The sequence below is a fragment of the Glossina fuscipes genome, unplaced genomic scaffold, assembly GCF_014805625.2.
Source record: "Glossina fuscipes isolate IAEA_lab_2018 unplaced genomic scaffold, Yale_Gfus_2 287, whole genome shotgun sequence".
NCBI lineage: Eukaryota > Metazoa > Arthropoda > Insecta > Diptera > Glossinidae > Glossina > Glossina fuscipes.
In genome coordinates this window covers 127,643-144,878 of record NW_023998630.1, presented here as the reverse complement: position 1 = coordinate 144,878, position 17,236 = coordinate 127,643, and the positions used below count along the sequence as shown (strand labels likewise).

Sequence of the window (17,236 nt, the reverse complement as noted above, 5' to 3'; positions counted from 1 at the left end):
ATCCCATTCATTTTTTATGATAATAGAAATAGAAGAAATAGAAGATAAAAAATAAAAGGATGGGGCGCTAGAGATTTTAATGATGGTGGATATGCACGACTGGGCCCCGGCCAAATATAACTCTCCCACTCCCGTTTTTTAACACTTCGTATACTTCCGTTACAATTCACTGTAAGACAATCGACAATATTGTCCATTTTCCTTTCTTTATCGGTTTAAGTTCCTAAACTACTTCAGCTGTAACAATATGTCCGTTCACCAGCATTATAGAACTCCAGTCAAATAAATTAATATGACTGCAATGTCTTTGGGTCCTGAAAAATTCAAGAATATAGATTGTAAAAAATCAAAATCAGAAAGTCCTTCTTACAGAAAGACTTCTACCTATTTAATATGACAACACTAAAACAAATATATAGAATATGAATGTACAGAATATCGGAGTGTAAAAACGTGGAAATATAAAATATGGGAACTAAATAATATGAGATTATGAGAACATGAAAACATATGATTATGAAAATATGAAAATGGATTGAAGGCAAGATTTTACAAAAATGCCAACAAATCTTAGAGACGCTAATCTACTGCGAGAGAGTGAGAGAGAGAAGGGGAAGGAGCTGCTGTTCTTCAAGTCCTTCAAAACTTGTACTATGCAATAGTGTTAGTCTTAATTTGTTCTTTGCAGTTTTGGTCAAAACGCGTTGAAATATCCTTTTGACTTGTTTATGATTCCGTTCAAAAATAATGGAAATTTAAATATTAACCAGGGTCAGCTCGTAGAAAACAATGCCGCTTAAATAAACGTCACTTATAGAGATATTAAGTAATATTTCATTAACCAAACGAAAATTTTTTATTATTTAATCATGGTTGCTTTAAAAATTATTGAAGCAACTTTATCATTGAAAGTTTGCCAAAATTGACACAATCTAAAAGAGTACAGCGTCAAAAGGAGAATGAAGTGGCTATATTTAAAATTAAGAAACGCTAATCAAAATTTTTTATATTCAAAATGTACGACTTGAAAAACGTCAAAAGCAAATTTAACTTGAAATCTCTTTTTTCCTCGCAAATATCGTTCATATTTGTTGCTGAATTTAATAAAAGAACCTCAAAATGAATTATTTAGCCTACTATGATTTTTCTTTTAGCCTTAATATGCCAAAGCAAATAGTTTTTGAGAAAAATTGTCCTTGACTTCAATATATTGAAATCGCAATTTGTGGCAACGTCTTCTCTTTGACATTTCTTGGTTCTGATGTATACTGACATAAGTGATTTTTTTTTCACAAGATTTTATTCAGAAACAGAATTTTTTCATTTCAAACTTTCGAACTTGCTAGAGGCACATATTATTCCAATTTTCTGAAAGCCGTGAAGGCAATTAATATCAAGAGAAATTTCATTTAGCGTAAATTTCATAAAAAGACAAAATAATGTTCCGTTTACCTGTGACGCTTGCCTGTTCAAGAATTACGAGCCAATTAACAGTGCGAGGCTATGCCAAGGATGTAAAAATGGGTCCGGAAGTTCGTGCTATGATGTTGCAAGGCGTCGATGTGTTAGCCGATGCTGTTGCCGTCACAATGGGTCCAAAAGGACGTAACGTCATTATTGAACAGCCATGGGGTTCACCCAAAATAACCAAAGATGGCGTCACAGTGGCTAAATCAATTGACTTAAAAGACAAATACCAAAACATTGGTGCAAAGTTGGTACAAGATGTGGCCAATAACACCAACGAAGAAGCGGGCGATGGAACAACGACTGCAACTGTGCTTGCTCGTGCGATTGCAAAGGAAGGTTTTGACAAGATTTTCAAAGGCGCAAATGCTCTCGAGATACGCCGTGGTATAATGATGGCCGTTGACGTCGTTAAGAATCATTTAAAAAGTATGTCACGTCCAGTTAATACTCCAGAAGAAATCGCGCAGGTAGCTACAATTTCAGCTAACGGTGATCATAATATTGGTAATTTGATAAGCCAAGCCATGAAAAGGGTAGGCCGCGATGGTGTTATAACTGTTAAAGACGGCAAAACGCTTACCGATGAACTGGAAGTGATTGAAGGCATGAAATTTGATCACGGATATATATCACCATATTTTATCAACTCATCAAAAGGTGCTAAAGTTGAATTCCAAGATGCGTTTGTTCTGTTCTCAGGCAAAAAAATCTCATCAGTTCAAAGCATTATACCCTGTCTGGAACTAGCCAATCAACATCGCAAGCCGTTAGTTATTATTGCCGAAGATATCGATGGTGAGGCATTGAGTACATTGGTAGTAAACCGTTTGAAGATTGGCTTGCAAGTGGCGGCAGTTAAAGCCCCAGGATTCGGTGACAAACGTATAGCTGCTCTCACTGATATGGCTATAGCTACAGGCGGCATTGTTTTCGGTGATGATGCCAATCTCGTTAAATTGGAAGACGTTAACATTAACGATTTGGGTAAAATTGGCGAAGTAGTCATTACTAAAGATGACACTTTACTTTTGAAAGGCAAGGGCAAGAAAGAAGATGTTCAACGTCGTATTGAACAAATCAAAGATCAAATTGCTGAAACAACTTTGGATTTCGAAAAAGAAAAATTGCAAGAACGTTTAGCACGTTTGGCTGCTGGCGTAGCTTTGTTGCGTGTGGGTGGTTCGAGCGAAGTGGAAGTTAATGAAAAAAAAGATCGTATGAAGGATGCTCTTAATGCTACTCGAGCTGCAATTGAGGAGGGAATCGTACCAGGCGGGGGCACTGCATTGTTACGTTGCATAGCTAAACTAGAAGCTTTAAAAGTTAATAACCACGACCAAAATATGGGAATTGAAATTGTTTGCCGTGCTTTACGTATGCCTTGCATGACTATTGCCCAAAATGCTGGCGTTGATGGAGCTATGGTTGTAGCTACGATCGAATCCAAAGAAGGCGAATATGGTTATGATGCTCTCAAAGGCGAATATTGCAATCTAATTGAAAAGGGTATAATTGATCCTACAAAAGTGGTGCGTACAGCTCTAGTAGATGCTTCTGGAGTAGCTTCTCTTTTGACCACCGCCGAAGCTGTAGTTACAGAAATTCCAAAAGAAGGAGGCGACCCTGCTAACATGAGTGGAATGGCCGGCTTGGGAGGCATGGGCGGCATGATGTAAAATATTTTCTGTTCTTATAACTATTGAAACCATGTCACTATTTCGATATTTCATTTAAATTACCTATGTTCGTATATCCTCTTTTCATATCATTATTGTGTTGTTATATAAAACGCAACTCCATTGTCAATATGTAATTTGAATATGAATTGAAATTGAAATATGAATATAAAATTTTTATCATTATCAATTCTTTTTAAATGTATAAGCTTAGACAAAAAAAGAATGCAAGGAATAGCTTTTCGAGAAAATCGAAAAAGAATTCCTACTGTATGCACATATATGTAGAGAGTTTGTAGAGAATATCAGAACTACTATGGGGATAGACTTTAATTACACCTACAACAATCAACTCAATTCATTTAAAAATCTCTTGTAAGGGTTTCTTTTAAGTAGGATGCAAAAAGTTGCAATCTATGGTAAAAATCAGCTGTAGCAAAAGGGAAAAATTTAGAAAGTTGATGAACTTACAAAACGTCTATGGCTTTTTAAATTTCTGACGTTAATTAAAAAGTGCATTGCAATCGATCCGAAAACATCCTTTTCTTCTTAATTTTTCCTTAACCTTTCATTATCTTCATCCGTTCTGCGGATAATGGTTTACTTAAATTTTGGTACATTGCATAGATTCTATTACTTATTTTGCCATAGCTTTTTTTCAAAGTATTTAGACGAATCTGTTTATCATTTCAATAAAGGAATAAGTATATTTGCAATTACTTTAAATAATTGCTGGAAATAAATTACATTCGAACTTACTCGAAAGGCTTGAAGAATTAACACGCAGACACGCACGCACATATATATACCTTTAAATTATCTCTTTCTTTCTGAAGATTTGATATCTTAAAATTAATTAAAGCTATTTATGATAACAAATTCATTTATTTACATATGCAAAATACAGGCAGAGGAAGTTTGAAAGTAAACAAATTTGCATATGGTAAGACAAGCAAGAAAATTATAGTCGGGCATCGCCGACATTTACATACCCTATATCACTTCGCCTAGTACAATTATTCGCTCCTTTTGGTAATAATATCCCAAAAAGTACACATTATTTACATAATTGTCATGAAAACCCGCATATTGGAAGGGTAGATTTAACGATAAGTGGGTATGTAAAAAATATGTAACTCAAATTCCCAAAATAGACCCATTTGGTTCAAATGATGTCCACTTAATTTTTAACAGGCTGCACCGATTGTGGCACAGGGTAAGTGGACTTATGCAGAAGAACTTAAGATGGATCTACCTTTTGTTATACTGATCAATTCAGAATCATTGTCTGAATTGATGTAAGCCTATCTGTCCGTCTGACGTCTGCCCATGTAATTTGTTTTCAAGCCACACATCGCAATTTTGGAGATTATTGATGAAATTTGGTACAGTGAGGTGTTTTCCCCCATGGACGAACGCTGTTGAAAATCGTTCGGATCGGTACATTTCTTCGACCACTTCATCGGAAGTATAACGTCCTATTCCGAAAAGTCGTTATATGGAAAAATTCGTAATTTTCAAAATTTCTCGTCAACAGTGGCTAAGCAGTAGTATTTCGGCATTCTAAATCGGTATGAAAACTTTGGACCGGCTGTGGTAATTTTTGAACCCCCTCACACATAGCGAAAACTGAAGTTCATACAACAAAAAGGTATAATTTTCAATGCTTCACGATGATGGAGCCCGCTTTTCCAGAACTATGCACATGCAAAATATGCCTTTATATATATTATTATTATTATTATAATTTATTTATCACAATTTTAAATTCTTAAACTAAAAAAAAAGACGTTGAGTACTAGCAACACAGGCTATCGGCTCTAATTTATATAAATGTACATTAGATATTGAACCTAGGAGTTTTAGAAAAGTAATGTATTGAATTGATATTCTGTTCTGAAGCTTATATGTAAACAAGATATAATGTTTGTGTTCTGCATTAAAAATTGTATTACACAATGTGGTGTAGGATATTTAATGATCGACCTTGCCCGAATATATGTTCTTACTTCTTATATTTTATTACTATCAAGAGCAAATTTTCATCACAAAAAATTAACAATTACGTTTTTTTGGCATATAGACGTTTACGTTCATGAGAGGTCTTATATGCGGTGGCGCCTAAAAATAGGCCTATCTGGTCCAAATTCGGTGAAGTAGATTTCTCAAAAAATTGCCCCAGCTGCTCCAAAGTGTTCACGCCGATTTAGAATGCTGAAATTCTACTACCTAGTCACTTTTGACGAGAAATTTTCAAAATTTCGAAAAAGTGGAACAATCCAAACCGTTTTAAACTGAGTTCATCCTTGAGCCAAAGCACGTCAGTGTACCAAATTTCATCAAAATATCTCAAAAAGGACAACGTGCGCCTTGAACACAAAAATGCATGGATTGATCTCGGATGGACACACAGGCTTAGATCGGTTTAGAAAATGATTCTGAATCTGTCGGTATAATAAAAGGTGCGTCTACCTTGAACCCTTCTGGGTGTTATATTCGCCGGCACTAACTTAATATACCGTGTACCTTGCTTTGAATTAGCGCAGATAACAATCTAACAGCCATTGGTATGTACGGCACGGTTCGTATCGTCTAAATACAAATAATACAATATAACATAAAAATTTAATTTGAAATGCAACAAATAAACCACGAATAAAAAGATTGCCTTGTGCTCATTCAAACATATTAAAGAAGAAACAAACTTAACGAAGAAACGAAAAACACGCTCTGATGGAAGTAATAAATGGGAAGAATAACCGAAATAGACAAATAAACAGTTAAATAGACAGAAAGCCTCACACACCATATAGCCAGCAAAACTGACGGAGAAGCGGACTATTTTAGAAAATCAGACAGCAACGTATGCAACCAACTACCGAGATAGTCGAGTGATTGACATGTATGCCTGCTCTTGCTTGCTTGCCTGCATGCATTAACACGCATTATTACATACATAAAACCGAATATTCGTTTTATAAAAAATACTTTCCAGTCAACTAACGACAATTGTGCATAGACACTAAACTATTGTTGACCGGCGGTAAGCTTACATTTTCTCTAAACCTAGCGTTCGTATTTTATCACATGCATATGAAGTTGGTGCTCGTAACTTGCATAAATTTCGTTTTTTGTGTGCAACAAATGAAAATTAAACATGTATATGTTTTCAGAAAAATAGAAAAATTTTTTTTCCAGGTAATGGATTTTAAACCGCATTTTGTTGTTGTTGTTCACGTAGAAATTTTTAATGTACCCTACGTCAATTTTATGCGCCCATGTATACAGAGACAATTTCCAGACTACAATTTTCAAAATATCCTGTTATGCACTATTCAAAGTTAGATTGCGTCAGACCGCTTTGATAACCTATTCTAATTAATATTGAACAACGTAAACGTCATTTATAACAGTCGTTCAATGGGCAAAGACTACAGTGAGTCTAATTAATATTGGATTTTTCACTCGACAGAAATTAATCGCTTGTTAAACCTAGCCCATTGTTCAAACATAAAAATTTATTTTTACTATTTTGTACTACTAAGGAATGCATGTTAAAAAATAAAAGAAAAGAACATAATTCTAGTAGACAAGAAAATTAAATAACTTCAGAGACTTTACTTTCATGTAAAGAAGAATACGAAAAGATCCCGCTTATTATTAAAAATTAATATTTGGTGGGGTATTTTTTTTGCTTGAGAATGTTTTTTAAACCTTTTGCCATCTATTGTATAATTTTTCTTCTGTAGGAAACAAGCACCGCACTCTACTCTTTTTGTAGTCTATTTTTCAGATCTTGGACGGAAAGGATTGAATGTTTTCACAAAGGACGGTTTAATTCAACCCACATATTTTTGTTGGGGTGATTCGTGGAAGACTGTCCAGCACCTTCGGGCTGTTATGTAAGAGCTATTCTCGAATTAAGCGGGATTTATGCTTGAGATCGTTATCATAGTAGAATTTGTATTTTTCCAAAATACCAAGTTTGTCCATGCTTTCTTTCTATGTTCAGCTATTTTATAAAGAAGATTGTTCCAAAACAGTCATTAATATTTATATTAATGTACTGTGCCAACCGTGGACCACACCGGTCTATTTTTGTGACCAATTATAGGGACTATCATGGAAAGTTAGTGGCAAAAAAGTCTAGTTTTCAACACTTTAAAAAAAGAATAGATAAAGAGTAACAAATATTTTGAATACTAGATTCATTAAATTTGTACGACGCCGTTTTACGTTTCGGCCGGCACTCTGCATAAAGCTTTTTGAAAACGGTTTTGATAAGTTTTTGCTTTTTATCATTTTATAAAATTCTTATTTAATTCTTATCTAATTACTTATTCTAATACTTATCAAATTCTTGTCTTTTGATCATACTGGTAGGAATTACATCATAGTCGGCTTTTGCCAACTAAAACGTTTCAACCTGTTATTTTCGTAGTTATTTGTACACGCCGTCTGTAACCTGTTAATAACATATTGTATAACAGCAAAAGCTAATATTGATTTGTCGAAATAGCCATGAATGCCGCCGAGCGACATGTGTGGTACAAGTCGGTATTAAGCATCAGGCCCTCTTCTTGATTCTCTTTTCCCATTACTGTCATCTAAAAGTTGCAAGTTAAAGGAAAAGAATTTTTCTTAAGCAAATATTAGGATTTTAATGAGAGGTTATTTAGAATTTCTGAGTTTTACATTGTAGAATCTTCTGTATGCGTAAACAATGAAGCTATTTTTGACATATGCCAATTTATAGACACGAAGCGTTATTTCTCTATTTAATTGACAGAAAAGTGGTGGTACAGTGAAAGATTTTAATACCTGTCCGATGAACTACATAGCATTCTACCAAAGGTGGTTACGTCGCCGCAAGACTGATGACTTCGCCATCAAAGACAGGCGATAACTGGGAATTAAGCTAGAAAGCATCAACAACGGTTCAAAGGTGGAAGGTAATAGGCACTTCCGGATATATACTTCTGGGATTTGCTACTGCAATGATAAAATTAATTTACTTCTTCATTAATTTATAGATTTCAAAAAGCGATTGCGCTATTGACTGGTTACAGCTATAAAGAATGTGAGTCGTGTCATATTATATGTGCACTTAGCTTCTTTTTTTAACTTAATTTTATATTTTGTAAATTTAAATATATATATGCAAATGCAAGGCAAATAAATATTTTCTTTATTTTATTGTTATTTATTAATTTGTTTATATACATACCTCATAATATACATATAGCCTAGAATAAAACTATTAAGTAAAAGATAAAGTTCATGGATGCAGAGTCGCATAGATTCGATAATAGTAAACCAACAACTCATATCACTGCGCGTTTGCTATCGCTGATATTATATACACGGAGGTACGCGTAAACCAAAAAACAGTCTTTTCAAGTGCGAATCGCTGTTGAAACGAAAAGAAATCGAACTATTTTTGAAGTGACTTATAACGGACAATCAAAGGAGAAGTACATATAACAACAAAGTCCGAAAATTTTCGTAGTCCAAGATAAGTGAAGTTGGAGACTTGATTACAACGCCGCGCTTAAAACATATTTCGCATTTGGTGGTATTGTCCCCACTGTCAACAATTAGTGGAGTTAGGAGGTGCAATTAGCGTATGGCTTTCAAAATACAACTCACTCGCTCGACCACACACCTTTTTAATGACCCCGTAAAAGTTGAGCGGTTGGGAAGGTTTGTTGCCTCGTTTATTTCGCTTTGCGCAGAGCCCTGTTCATGACGTGAAATCGACTTTGAAAAAAAGCAGTAATGAGACACATACTTTGCTTGACCAGTTAACTTTTGATTTTTATCATATCTTGTAGACTGTATGGCAATACCATAGTTACAAAAATGTGCTTATATACATTAATACATAAGGTATAGATCATTTCTTTCCCCAAACGCTGTCATCCCTGCAAGCATACTAATCCATCACCTTTAACATGCTTAGGTAGAAGAAAAATTTAATTTTTTTTTTTTTACGGTTCTAACAGAGCATATCCTTCTCTTTTTTCTTTATAGCGTACAATATCATCATTGGCCCATTAAATTGATAAATTAAAAAAAGACGATATAACACTCTTTTCGGCAAGCAAAGCAGTGACAATAAAAAATTTTGACCAGCAGCCACAGAAATGGCATCAAAACTAATTTAGTAACTAAACTGAGAAAAGAAACAAAATTTAAAAGGTGGAAAAGATACAGGAAAGAAAACTAAATCCATCAAAATCAAATCAAAAACTAAAAGGATTAAATATTTATTAATGACGATAACATAAAAATTCGAAAAAAATCGTTATCCCCGAATATTAAAATCTATTACGTTCTGGTGCAGCGTCCATAGTTCGGTTTTCGCAAAAACATACTTTGAAAGAAAATCCTTGTGATTCAACATTGTGGTCTTAGTACTCATCCTACTTTAGTTCTAGAATTTAATCTTTCGACCTAAATAAATATAATAATAATACTAATGGTCATGAATAGTACTAGAAAGGCCGCGGCTTTAATTGTTGTGAAGAAATATTGCGAAATTTGCATTTTGAAATGTAATTCCTTTAAGAAAAATACCATTTACTTTCTGCAAATGGGCCAAAAAAGTTTCGTTCACTTGAAATAAATTTTGAAAGCAATCGTAGAATGTATGCGGAATTCGCTTATTCGATGGATAATTACGCTTAATTTACAATATACCGTTGATGCTAATTATGAGTATCAGTTTGCCTGTTTCGCTATGTTTACAGCAGTTTAATGGAGAGAATAAGCTCGTCTACTTTCCACTCCTCACGAAAGACAAAGAAGCTCTTATTATTGGCTTACATATATATCAGTGTATTTTTTTATATCATATGCGCTGCATAAACGGATCTTGCTAGTGAGTTTTTAATATATTAATTAAAAAATTCCCTTGCTTTTTTTTTGTTGTTAAAATTAACATAAATATTTAAAACATTTTCATTGATAAACTTATTATAATTATCTACATTTTTTATTGATAAAAGTAATACAATGACTTCAATTTTTTTATTGTTAAAATAAATTTAAATACCTTCATTTTTAATTAATAAAATTAGTATAAATTGTCTTTAATTATCCAAATTGTTGTTGCTGCTAATAATAATAAATAATTAACTAATTAATAATTAATTAATTAATTAATAATAATTATTTTCATATAATGAACTAGCTTGTTCCAATATATTTCCTGGCTACGCGAAATAAAGTACCCAAGCACAACCGGAATCATCTCTCTGAAAAGCGCCTTCATCGATAGACAACATCTACCAATTTAAGTGCACACAATATTTCCTCTTAAATGATGATATATAGCTAACAGCACAACCTTAATATGCTACAGTTTCACAACCCATTTTATAGAAAACAAATCTTTTAATAGCTTTTTAGCGAAAAAAATTCTCGTTCTGTCCCCATCAGCTTTTCTTATCAGCTGTCCTCATTCGCAAAACTCCAATCAGCGCTCGATAATATATTACTTACGTTAATTTCTCTATCTAAGAAGGCAACTAATCATGCGGATAAGCAATCTTTATATACTTTAAGATATTTTTCGTGGGTATTTTTATGCGATGCAAGCATTTAATAACGTTTTTTGAAATATTTTGTTTTTCCGAAGTTAAATTTTAAATTATTTATTTATCGAAAATTGTGTCACAGAAACATAAATTGAAACAGGCTGACAAGCCTATAGTTACACATAAAACTAACATTTTTATCAACTCAAAGATATGTAATTATTTTTCACAAACTGATTTATGGCAATTGACATACCAAACATTTAATAACATCATCATGAACAGCATCATTATCGTCAGCATCGCATACGCCGGCGTATATACAGATTTAATGAAATCCCTAAATTATGATAAATCACTTTAACTTAAATAATTTACTTGTGAATGTGTGTACATAAAGCCTATTACTCTCACTCTCTTATCTTTATCTTTCTCTCTCTATCTTTCTCTGTCTGCCTCTCTCTCTCTCTCTTACCCTTCTTCACGAGCCACTAGCCGAATTTGACATAATGAATAATGTTTTGTGGGTTTAAAGTTCAATAATAAATACCTACATATGTTTGTGAATGTGCAAGCTATAGTAATTTAGAGATGCGATGCCTATCTTTCATTGCTTATGTATATATGTGGTTATTATAAAATGTATTTTATGTAATTGTGTTGATTTCTAGTGGTTAATTATGTAATAAATTATCAAAATTTTAAATTGTATGAATGTATGGTAGTAGGCAAAACCGGAATTTATATATATATATATATAACGGAAGATAATCATTAATATAAATATGCAAATTTATATTTTATTTATATATATAAATTATATTCGCATAGGATGCGTACTTCACTTGAGGGCATTCGTTTTTTGGGCTATGATTTTTAAAGAAAAATGATTCTATTTTTATAACCATAACTAGAAGGTGAACGGTATTTTGTGAAAAGGAAAGGAAGATCCAAAAAATCTTATAAAGTATATGTATTGAAGATATCGACTTCCAAATTTGTCAAAGGTATTGAATGCTTTTAAAGGCCCGTTGAAAATGGATTAAATTATACAAAGACACTTTATAGTGCGACATAAACGGAGGACGCTTCTATTGTGAAAGCAAAAAGAAAGGTGCTCTATTATATTTTTGTTTATAAAGTACAATAGGGACAGAAATAAAACATTTTTTCTTTTATTTTGAGTTTTTGTTAATGTAAAGACAGTGGGTATATAAGAGGATAGCCACGGCTGAATATAATTTTTTTACTTGGTTCTTTTCAGATCGTTGAGGGAAAAATATAGAGTATCGGAAAAACTAAAGGGATACACAGTTGCTGCTGCTTTATGTACGAAACATAATACGCGAACCCCGAACGTACGGTAGTCATACATTGAAAGATTCATTTACAACGCTCCAAAATCATGAGAATTTCACATATTAGTAAAAATATACACTTGTGAAACAAGTGCCAGATATCGTTCACTGGAGTCTTTCGAAGACGTTAACTATAAACATTTGAAGGGGCATTGTGAAGCAGCTTAATGTCATCCATCCGGAGAAAGCGAAAAGAACGTATCTTCAAAAAGCTAAAACGTCTCAGAGTTTGTAACAATGTTACTTTTTACAGAGATTATCCTATAAAGACGTTATGCATGTGCCTATCGTGGTTTCAGAAATTGTTAGCAAAAAAATTTTAATCTGACGATTCTCCACATCACCCCAAACTTATTGCCATAGAAGTCCTCGAATCTTAATTTTCTAGATTATTGTATAAAGAGAGTAGTTGAAAAATTCACTTATTTCGTCGCTAAAACATTCTATAACAATGATGCACGCGTTACTTAAGTATCTTGAGGCATGACGCCTGCAAGTCATCATCATGCGAAAATAACGTGCGCATTCTGCACACATAAGTCATTATATAAATTTAATATTTAGATTTTATTTAATTTAGATATGGTTTGATTTGAAAGGAATTTTCAGGGACGATGTGATTAAATTGTATTGAATAATTCTACCACCTGTCCATCAATGAGCAACAGCCTTGGGCTTTATGGTCCCAATGTGTACGTGTTTTCAACGCATTTTATCAAAACTTTAAATACATTCGTTGCTTAGTTCGACGAAAGTGATGCTAAAATTCTTTCGCCGCCGTCATTTATAAAAGAGGCATACAGTATGATGGATGAAACTGCAAAAGAACGTAGATGAAAACCGGCCAATCTTAATGTGCACACTCAAGCCTTACGTAAGCTAATGCTTCGCAGAAGCTGTGAAAGAACCGGTAGGAAACATTGGCCACCACATTAGCTGTATTCAGAAGACTTTGATCCCTCTGATTGCCTTTTGTTTCAAAAGCCTCACAACAATAGTTCTTCTTTCGAGACGAAATTTATGTGTTGTCAAAAAAGTAGGCAATAATTGCTTGCACTGGACTTTAAATGGCCAATATGTGAGTAGGTTTTCACAAAGAAATGTGTATGTATATATATTGAAATTAATGTATGCTCGTGCGTACATAGTTATTGATGAGTATGGGCGAACACAATTTCAAACTCAGTAATGTTATTCAGAATGTTTAAGATAGTCAGTATTCTATTCAAAATGTTTTGGCATCGTTCTTCTGTAAGTTCGCAACATTACGACAGGTTACACGCACACTCAGTATGATCATAGTTGTCGTTTTGCTTCAAGTACTCTATGGTTTTTTTCGGTTTATTAGGTGAACAGATAAGGCCTGTTAAAGATAATGTCAATATATCAAGTAGAGTCAGGAGTTTTTATTATTTGTTAGTTCTTTGTATTAACCTTTTTGATTTTATTGAGCTTGTTGGTTGTTTAATCTATGTTCGTTAACTTTGAAGATATGAATTTTTCTGTTTTAGTTTTATGATTACTGTTTGTGAAATTTTTGTGCAATTTTTTCTTAGGTGAGTTATGTGCTAAAGCTGGTTGTAGTTTTGCCAACGAATGCATAGAAGTTAAACTCTACGATTTTTACTGTCAACAACAAATCTGCTTTATTTCATGCTTTAAACAAATTTTATTCGTATAATCTCTGCAAACATGACTGAATGACTTAAAAATTATGAGAAGCATACGCGAATGCTACACAGTGTTCATAGTACTAGTTTATTTCGTTCCCTCTGGTCGACTTTCAACAACTACGAAGGAGGAACAAAAATAGAAATCTTATGCCAAAAAATGTTCATGTTGACTGGAGAGTCAACTGCCGTTTTCACGCAATATTGCCAAATGTCGCTCTTCTTGTTTTCGAAACCTAAATTACAATTGCAAGGATGGCGTTTGATTGAGCGCAAGGTATGACAGATAGTTCGGTGAAGGACCTGAAGTGTATATCTCAATCAGCCTATGAAAAAATGTATGAGGATGTATCCGAAGCGTTGACGCGGGCATGTAGAAAGTGAAAATCATAAAATGGAATTTGCTGAATATATATTCTGTGTGTTGCTTTCGAGGGACAGAATGTGTTTTTTCTGTTAAAATTTTGGCTTGCAGCAATTTCATTTTGCATTACGTAACAAAATATCTAGTGGTAGTTGCCAAATTCAGATGGTGTTTGTTTTTGACGAAGGAATTTTATTAGAATATAAAATAGAAGAACTCTAAATTACGTTATATTCATCACTCATGTCTTGACATTATATAAAGACACTGATAGGAAAACAAAGGCAAATCAAGTTTCTTGTTCTAGGAAAGGACTTATCATTATAGTAGACGGACAAATGCTATGTCGATTATTTTTCATGCACTAATCAAAGATGCGGGATTACAGAGACTAACGTGCATGTTTTTTTGCAGTGCGGTGAACAACTTTTATCGAAATGCACCTGCACACGATCAAAATGTATTCCTATTGTCATCTGCTCCGTAATTGAAGTTTGCCCTTAACGGAATATCTGTTGGCTTTTGCATAACCCAAACTATTATACTTTTTTTCTAAATACTCATATAAATAATATCCCAGTCTAGACATTTTTATGAAAAAACCAAATGTTTATTTATTTATTTACGTAAACGTTCCGTTGTCAAGATATTTTTTCTCTGGTCTTTCTCGTAAGTTTATATATGAAACTTTATTGTCTTATTTATTTATTTATTTTTATTTTTACATTTTTATATCCATTACAGAAACAAGAAAGTGTACCAATTTCTTATAACGTTTGTAACAATCAAGTTTAGTAGTGTTTATTCGCCCTTGATCACGGTAAGATTAAATTAATCGTTTTATCTGCCCATCCGTTATCTGAGCTTTGGCAAGTGCAAAAGTAGTAATAGAAAACTAAAACGTTCTACATATATAAAGCACATACAAATATAACGCAAATTATACAATTATTCTCTGGAGTCTCTAGAAACGCAGAATGCAAATAGCGTCGACTGAACTGTTCCCATTCGCTCAATTAGCCCACATTTCTTACAGTAATAGGTATTCACTATTCGGCCCGGCCAGTATTGCTTATTTTACTTGTTTCTAATGTTTTTTTAAAACTTAACCGTTTTTCCGTTTTATTGTGCTCTTTTTCTCTAGTTGTAGCTAAACTAAGATATTTTGTATTTGTCCACAATACATATTTCTTTCAAAATGTTTTCTATATAGTAGAATGAACGAGAATTTGATCTATGAAAATAAAATTTTATTAACTTGTTTGTGTTGGAAATGCTTAAGATATCACGGATGCTGTTGCGAAAAATAAAATTGTTATGCTTAAAAATATCTCAAAGAATTTAGAAAGAAAGAAACTACGTTTTATTTTCTTTTTAAACTTAAAAAAATTTTTTAATTTAATAAAACAACTTATCTATAGCACAAAATTCTCTGAGAATTAATTTTATTGCGTTAACATATTTTATTATATTCTTCTTTTTAGACCCACCAATGAAATGTGCGGGTACTTTCAATTTGTTCAAAGATTTGCAACACAGAAGAAAGCCGCATAAGTCCGATAAAGTATTATACTTAATCAGCGTCTACTTTCGAATAAATTTTAAAATGTCCGTCTGCCCCTTTGTCCGTCTGACTGTCCATCTACTTGTCTGTGTAATATCTGCGATAAAACATTGCCCTGGTCGCAACAATGAAAACATCGGCTTTAACATATACAGTGTGTCCGTTGCGGTTTGTAGGGCGAAAATCTCGTTTTTGAACACGGCATTGCAAGTTAACCTCAATGCAGAACGGTACAGAAAGATGATTACTAATTTTTTGTGGCACGAAATACATAATTTCGGCTTGGACGATATATGGCTGGAACCATATGTTGCGCGCGCCATATATCTCGTGGGACCATCAGTTTATTACGCACAAGTTTCAACAATCATGTCATCCCCAATTGTGAACTTGGTACAAAAGATCATGCGATATAACCCTATAAGGCTTTTCAGTTCGGGAATATTTTGGAGCAATGGCGTACTCCAACTCGCAATGTCTTTGCTTACCAAGGTTATACGTATTTTGGTAAATTAAGAGCACGTTTATTTAAAAAAGTGAAAAAAAATCGTGTTTCAAGATTAACTTTTTACAAAGGTCGATGGGCATGAGCCAATAGTTGACATAAAAAAAATTTATGTTGATATCTTTCACCATTTCAATTTTTATTCAGTCTGGTAACTGACGCGCCAGATCGTACGCTTTTGATAGTTTTATTGCTAAAATTTTTTATGTTTTCGTTTTATACGTGCTTAAAACTGGGTTTATGTCAAAGTATAAAAGGTTTGAACGTGTAAAGTGTGAAAATTCATTATTTACATTAAAATTTTTGTGATTTTCATTTTGGTTCTTGCGATTAGCACTTGTGATCGCAAATCTAAATCTCTTCGAGTCTTATCTAGTTTTTTCTTTTGAGTTTTTTTTTATTTTTTTTATTTTTTTTATTTTCTTCCTTTGGTGTGAATAGCTTTTCTCTTGGCTGTTTACCGTTGCTTTAGTAGTGTAGATCATGTGTGTAATATAAGAGAAAATTTAAAAGAAAATTTTTCTGATTTGTATTCTCTCTTTTCTTTCGGGCTTCCACTTTGGTTTTGCTTGCTTTTGTTCTTTTTCTCCCTTGTGACAGTGACAACGTAACGGAGAAGTTTTATTAAATTTCTTAAATTTGTAGGTAAACTTGAAGTAGTGGATTCTTTTGAAATTTTTTCTTTTTGGTCCTAATAATTCACTTCTTTCTTTTCGTTGGCTTGGAGTGGTTATATACACCATGCCGCGCAAAAACAGGCCCGGAATCGGATAGATTCGTTTCTTGTTGGCTCTGCGAGTACTTTGGTCATGCAAAGTGTGCCGGTATTCTCGACCGTGCTGCTAACGCAGTCGCTGACCCTTCCAAAAGCTTAAGATGGTCATGTCCTGACTGTAGGCAGCGGGACATTGATTTCTACAAACTTTTCACGGAGACGCGAAATGGTTTCTCGGAATTGGGTCGAAATCTCGGCTCCTTGTGGGAGAAGTTTGAGCTAATTAAGTCTAGGTTTGATGAGTGCCGTTTTATTGAGAACTCATCTTCTACCCAAGCCAGAAAAATAACTACTCGTAGCGTAGCTTGTGGGA

General features: G+C 33.5%; 1 protein-coding gene across 1 annotated transcript; it reads left to right on the top strand.

Moving 5' to 3' along the window:
- Positions 1–1,439: 1,439 nt before the first annotated feature.
- On the top strand, positions 1,440–3,146 carry LOC119642924 (heat shock protein 60A-like). The gene has a single exon (XM_038042240.1). The coding sequence runs from the start codon at positions 1,440–1,442 to the stop codon at positions 3,144–3,146; it is 1,707 nt and encodes a 568-aa protein (XP_037898168.1).
- The last annotated feature ends 14,090 nt before the right edge of the window (positions 3,147–17,236 follow it).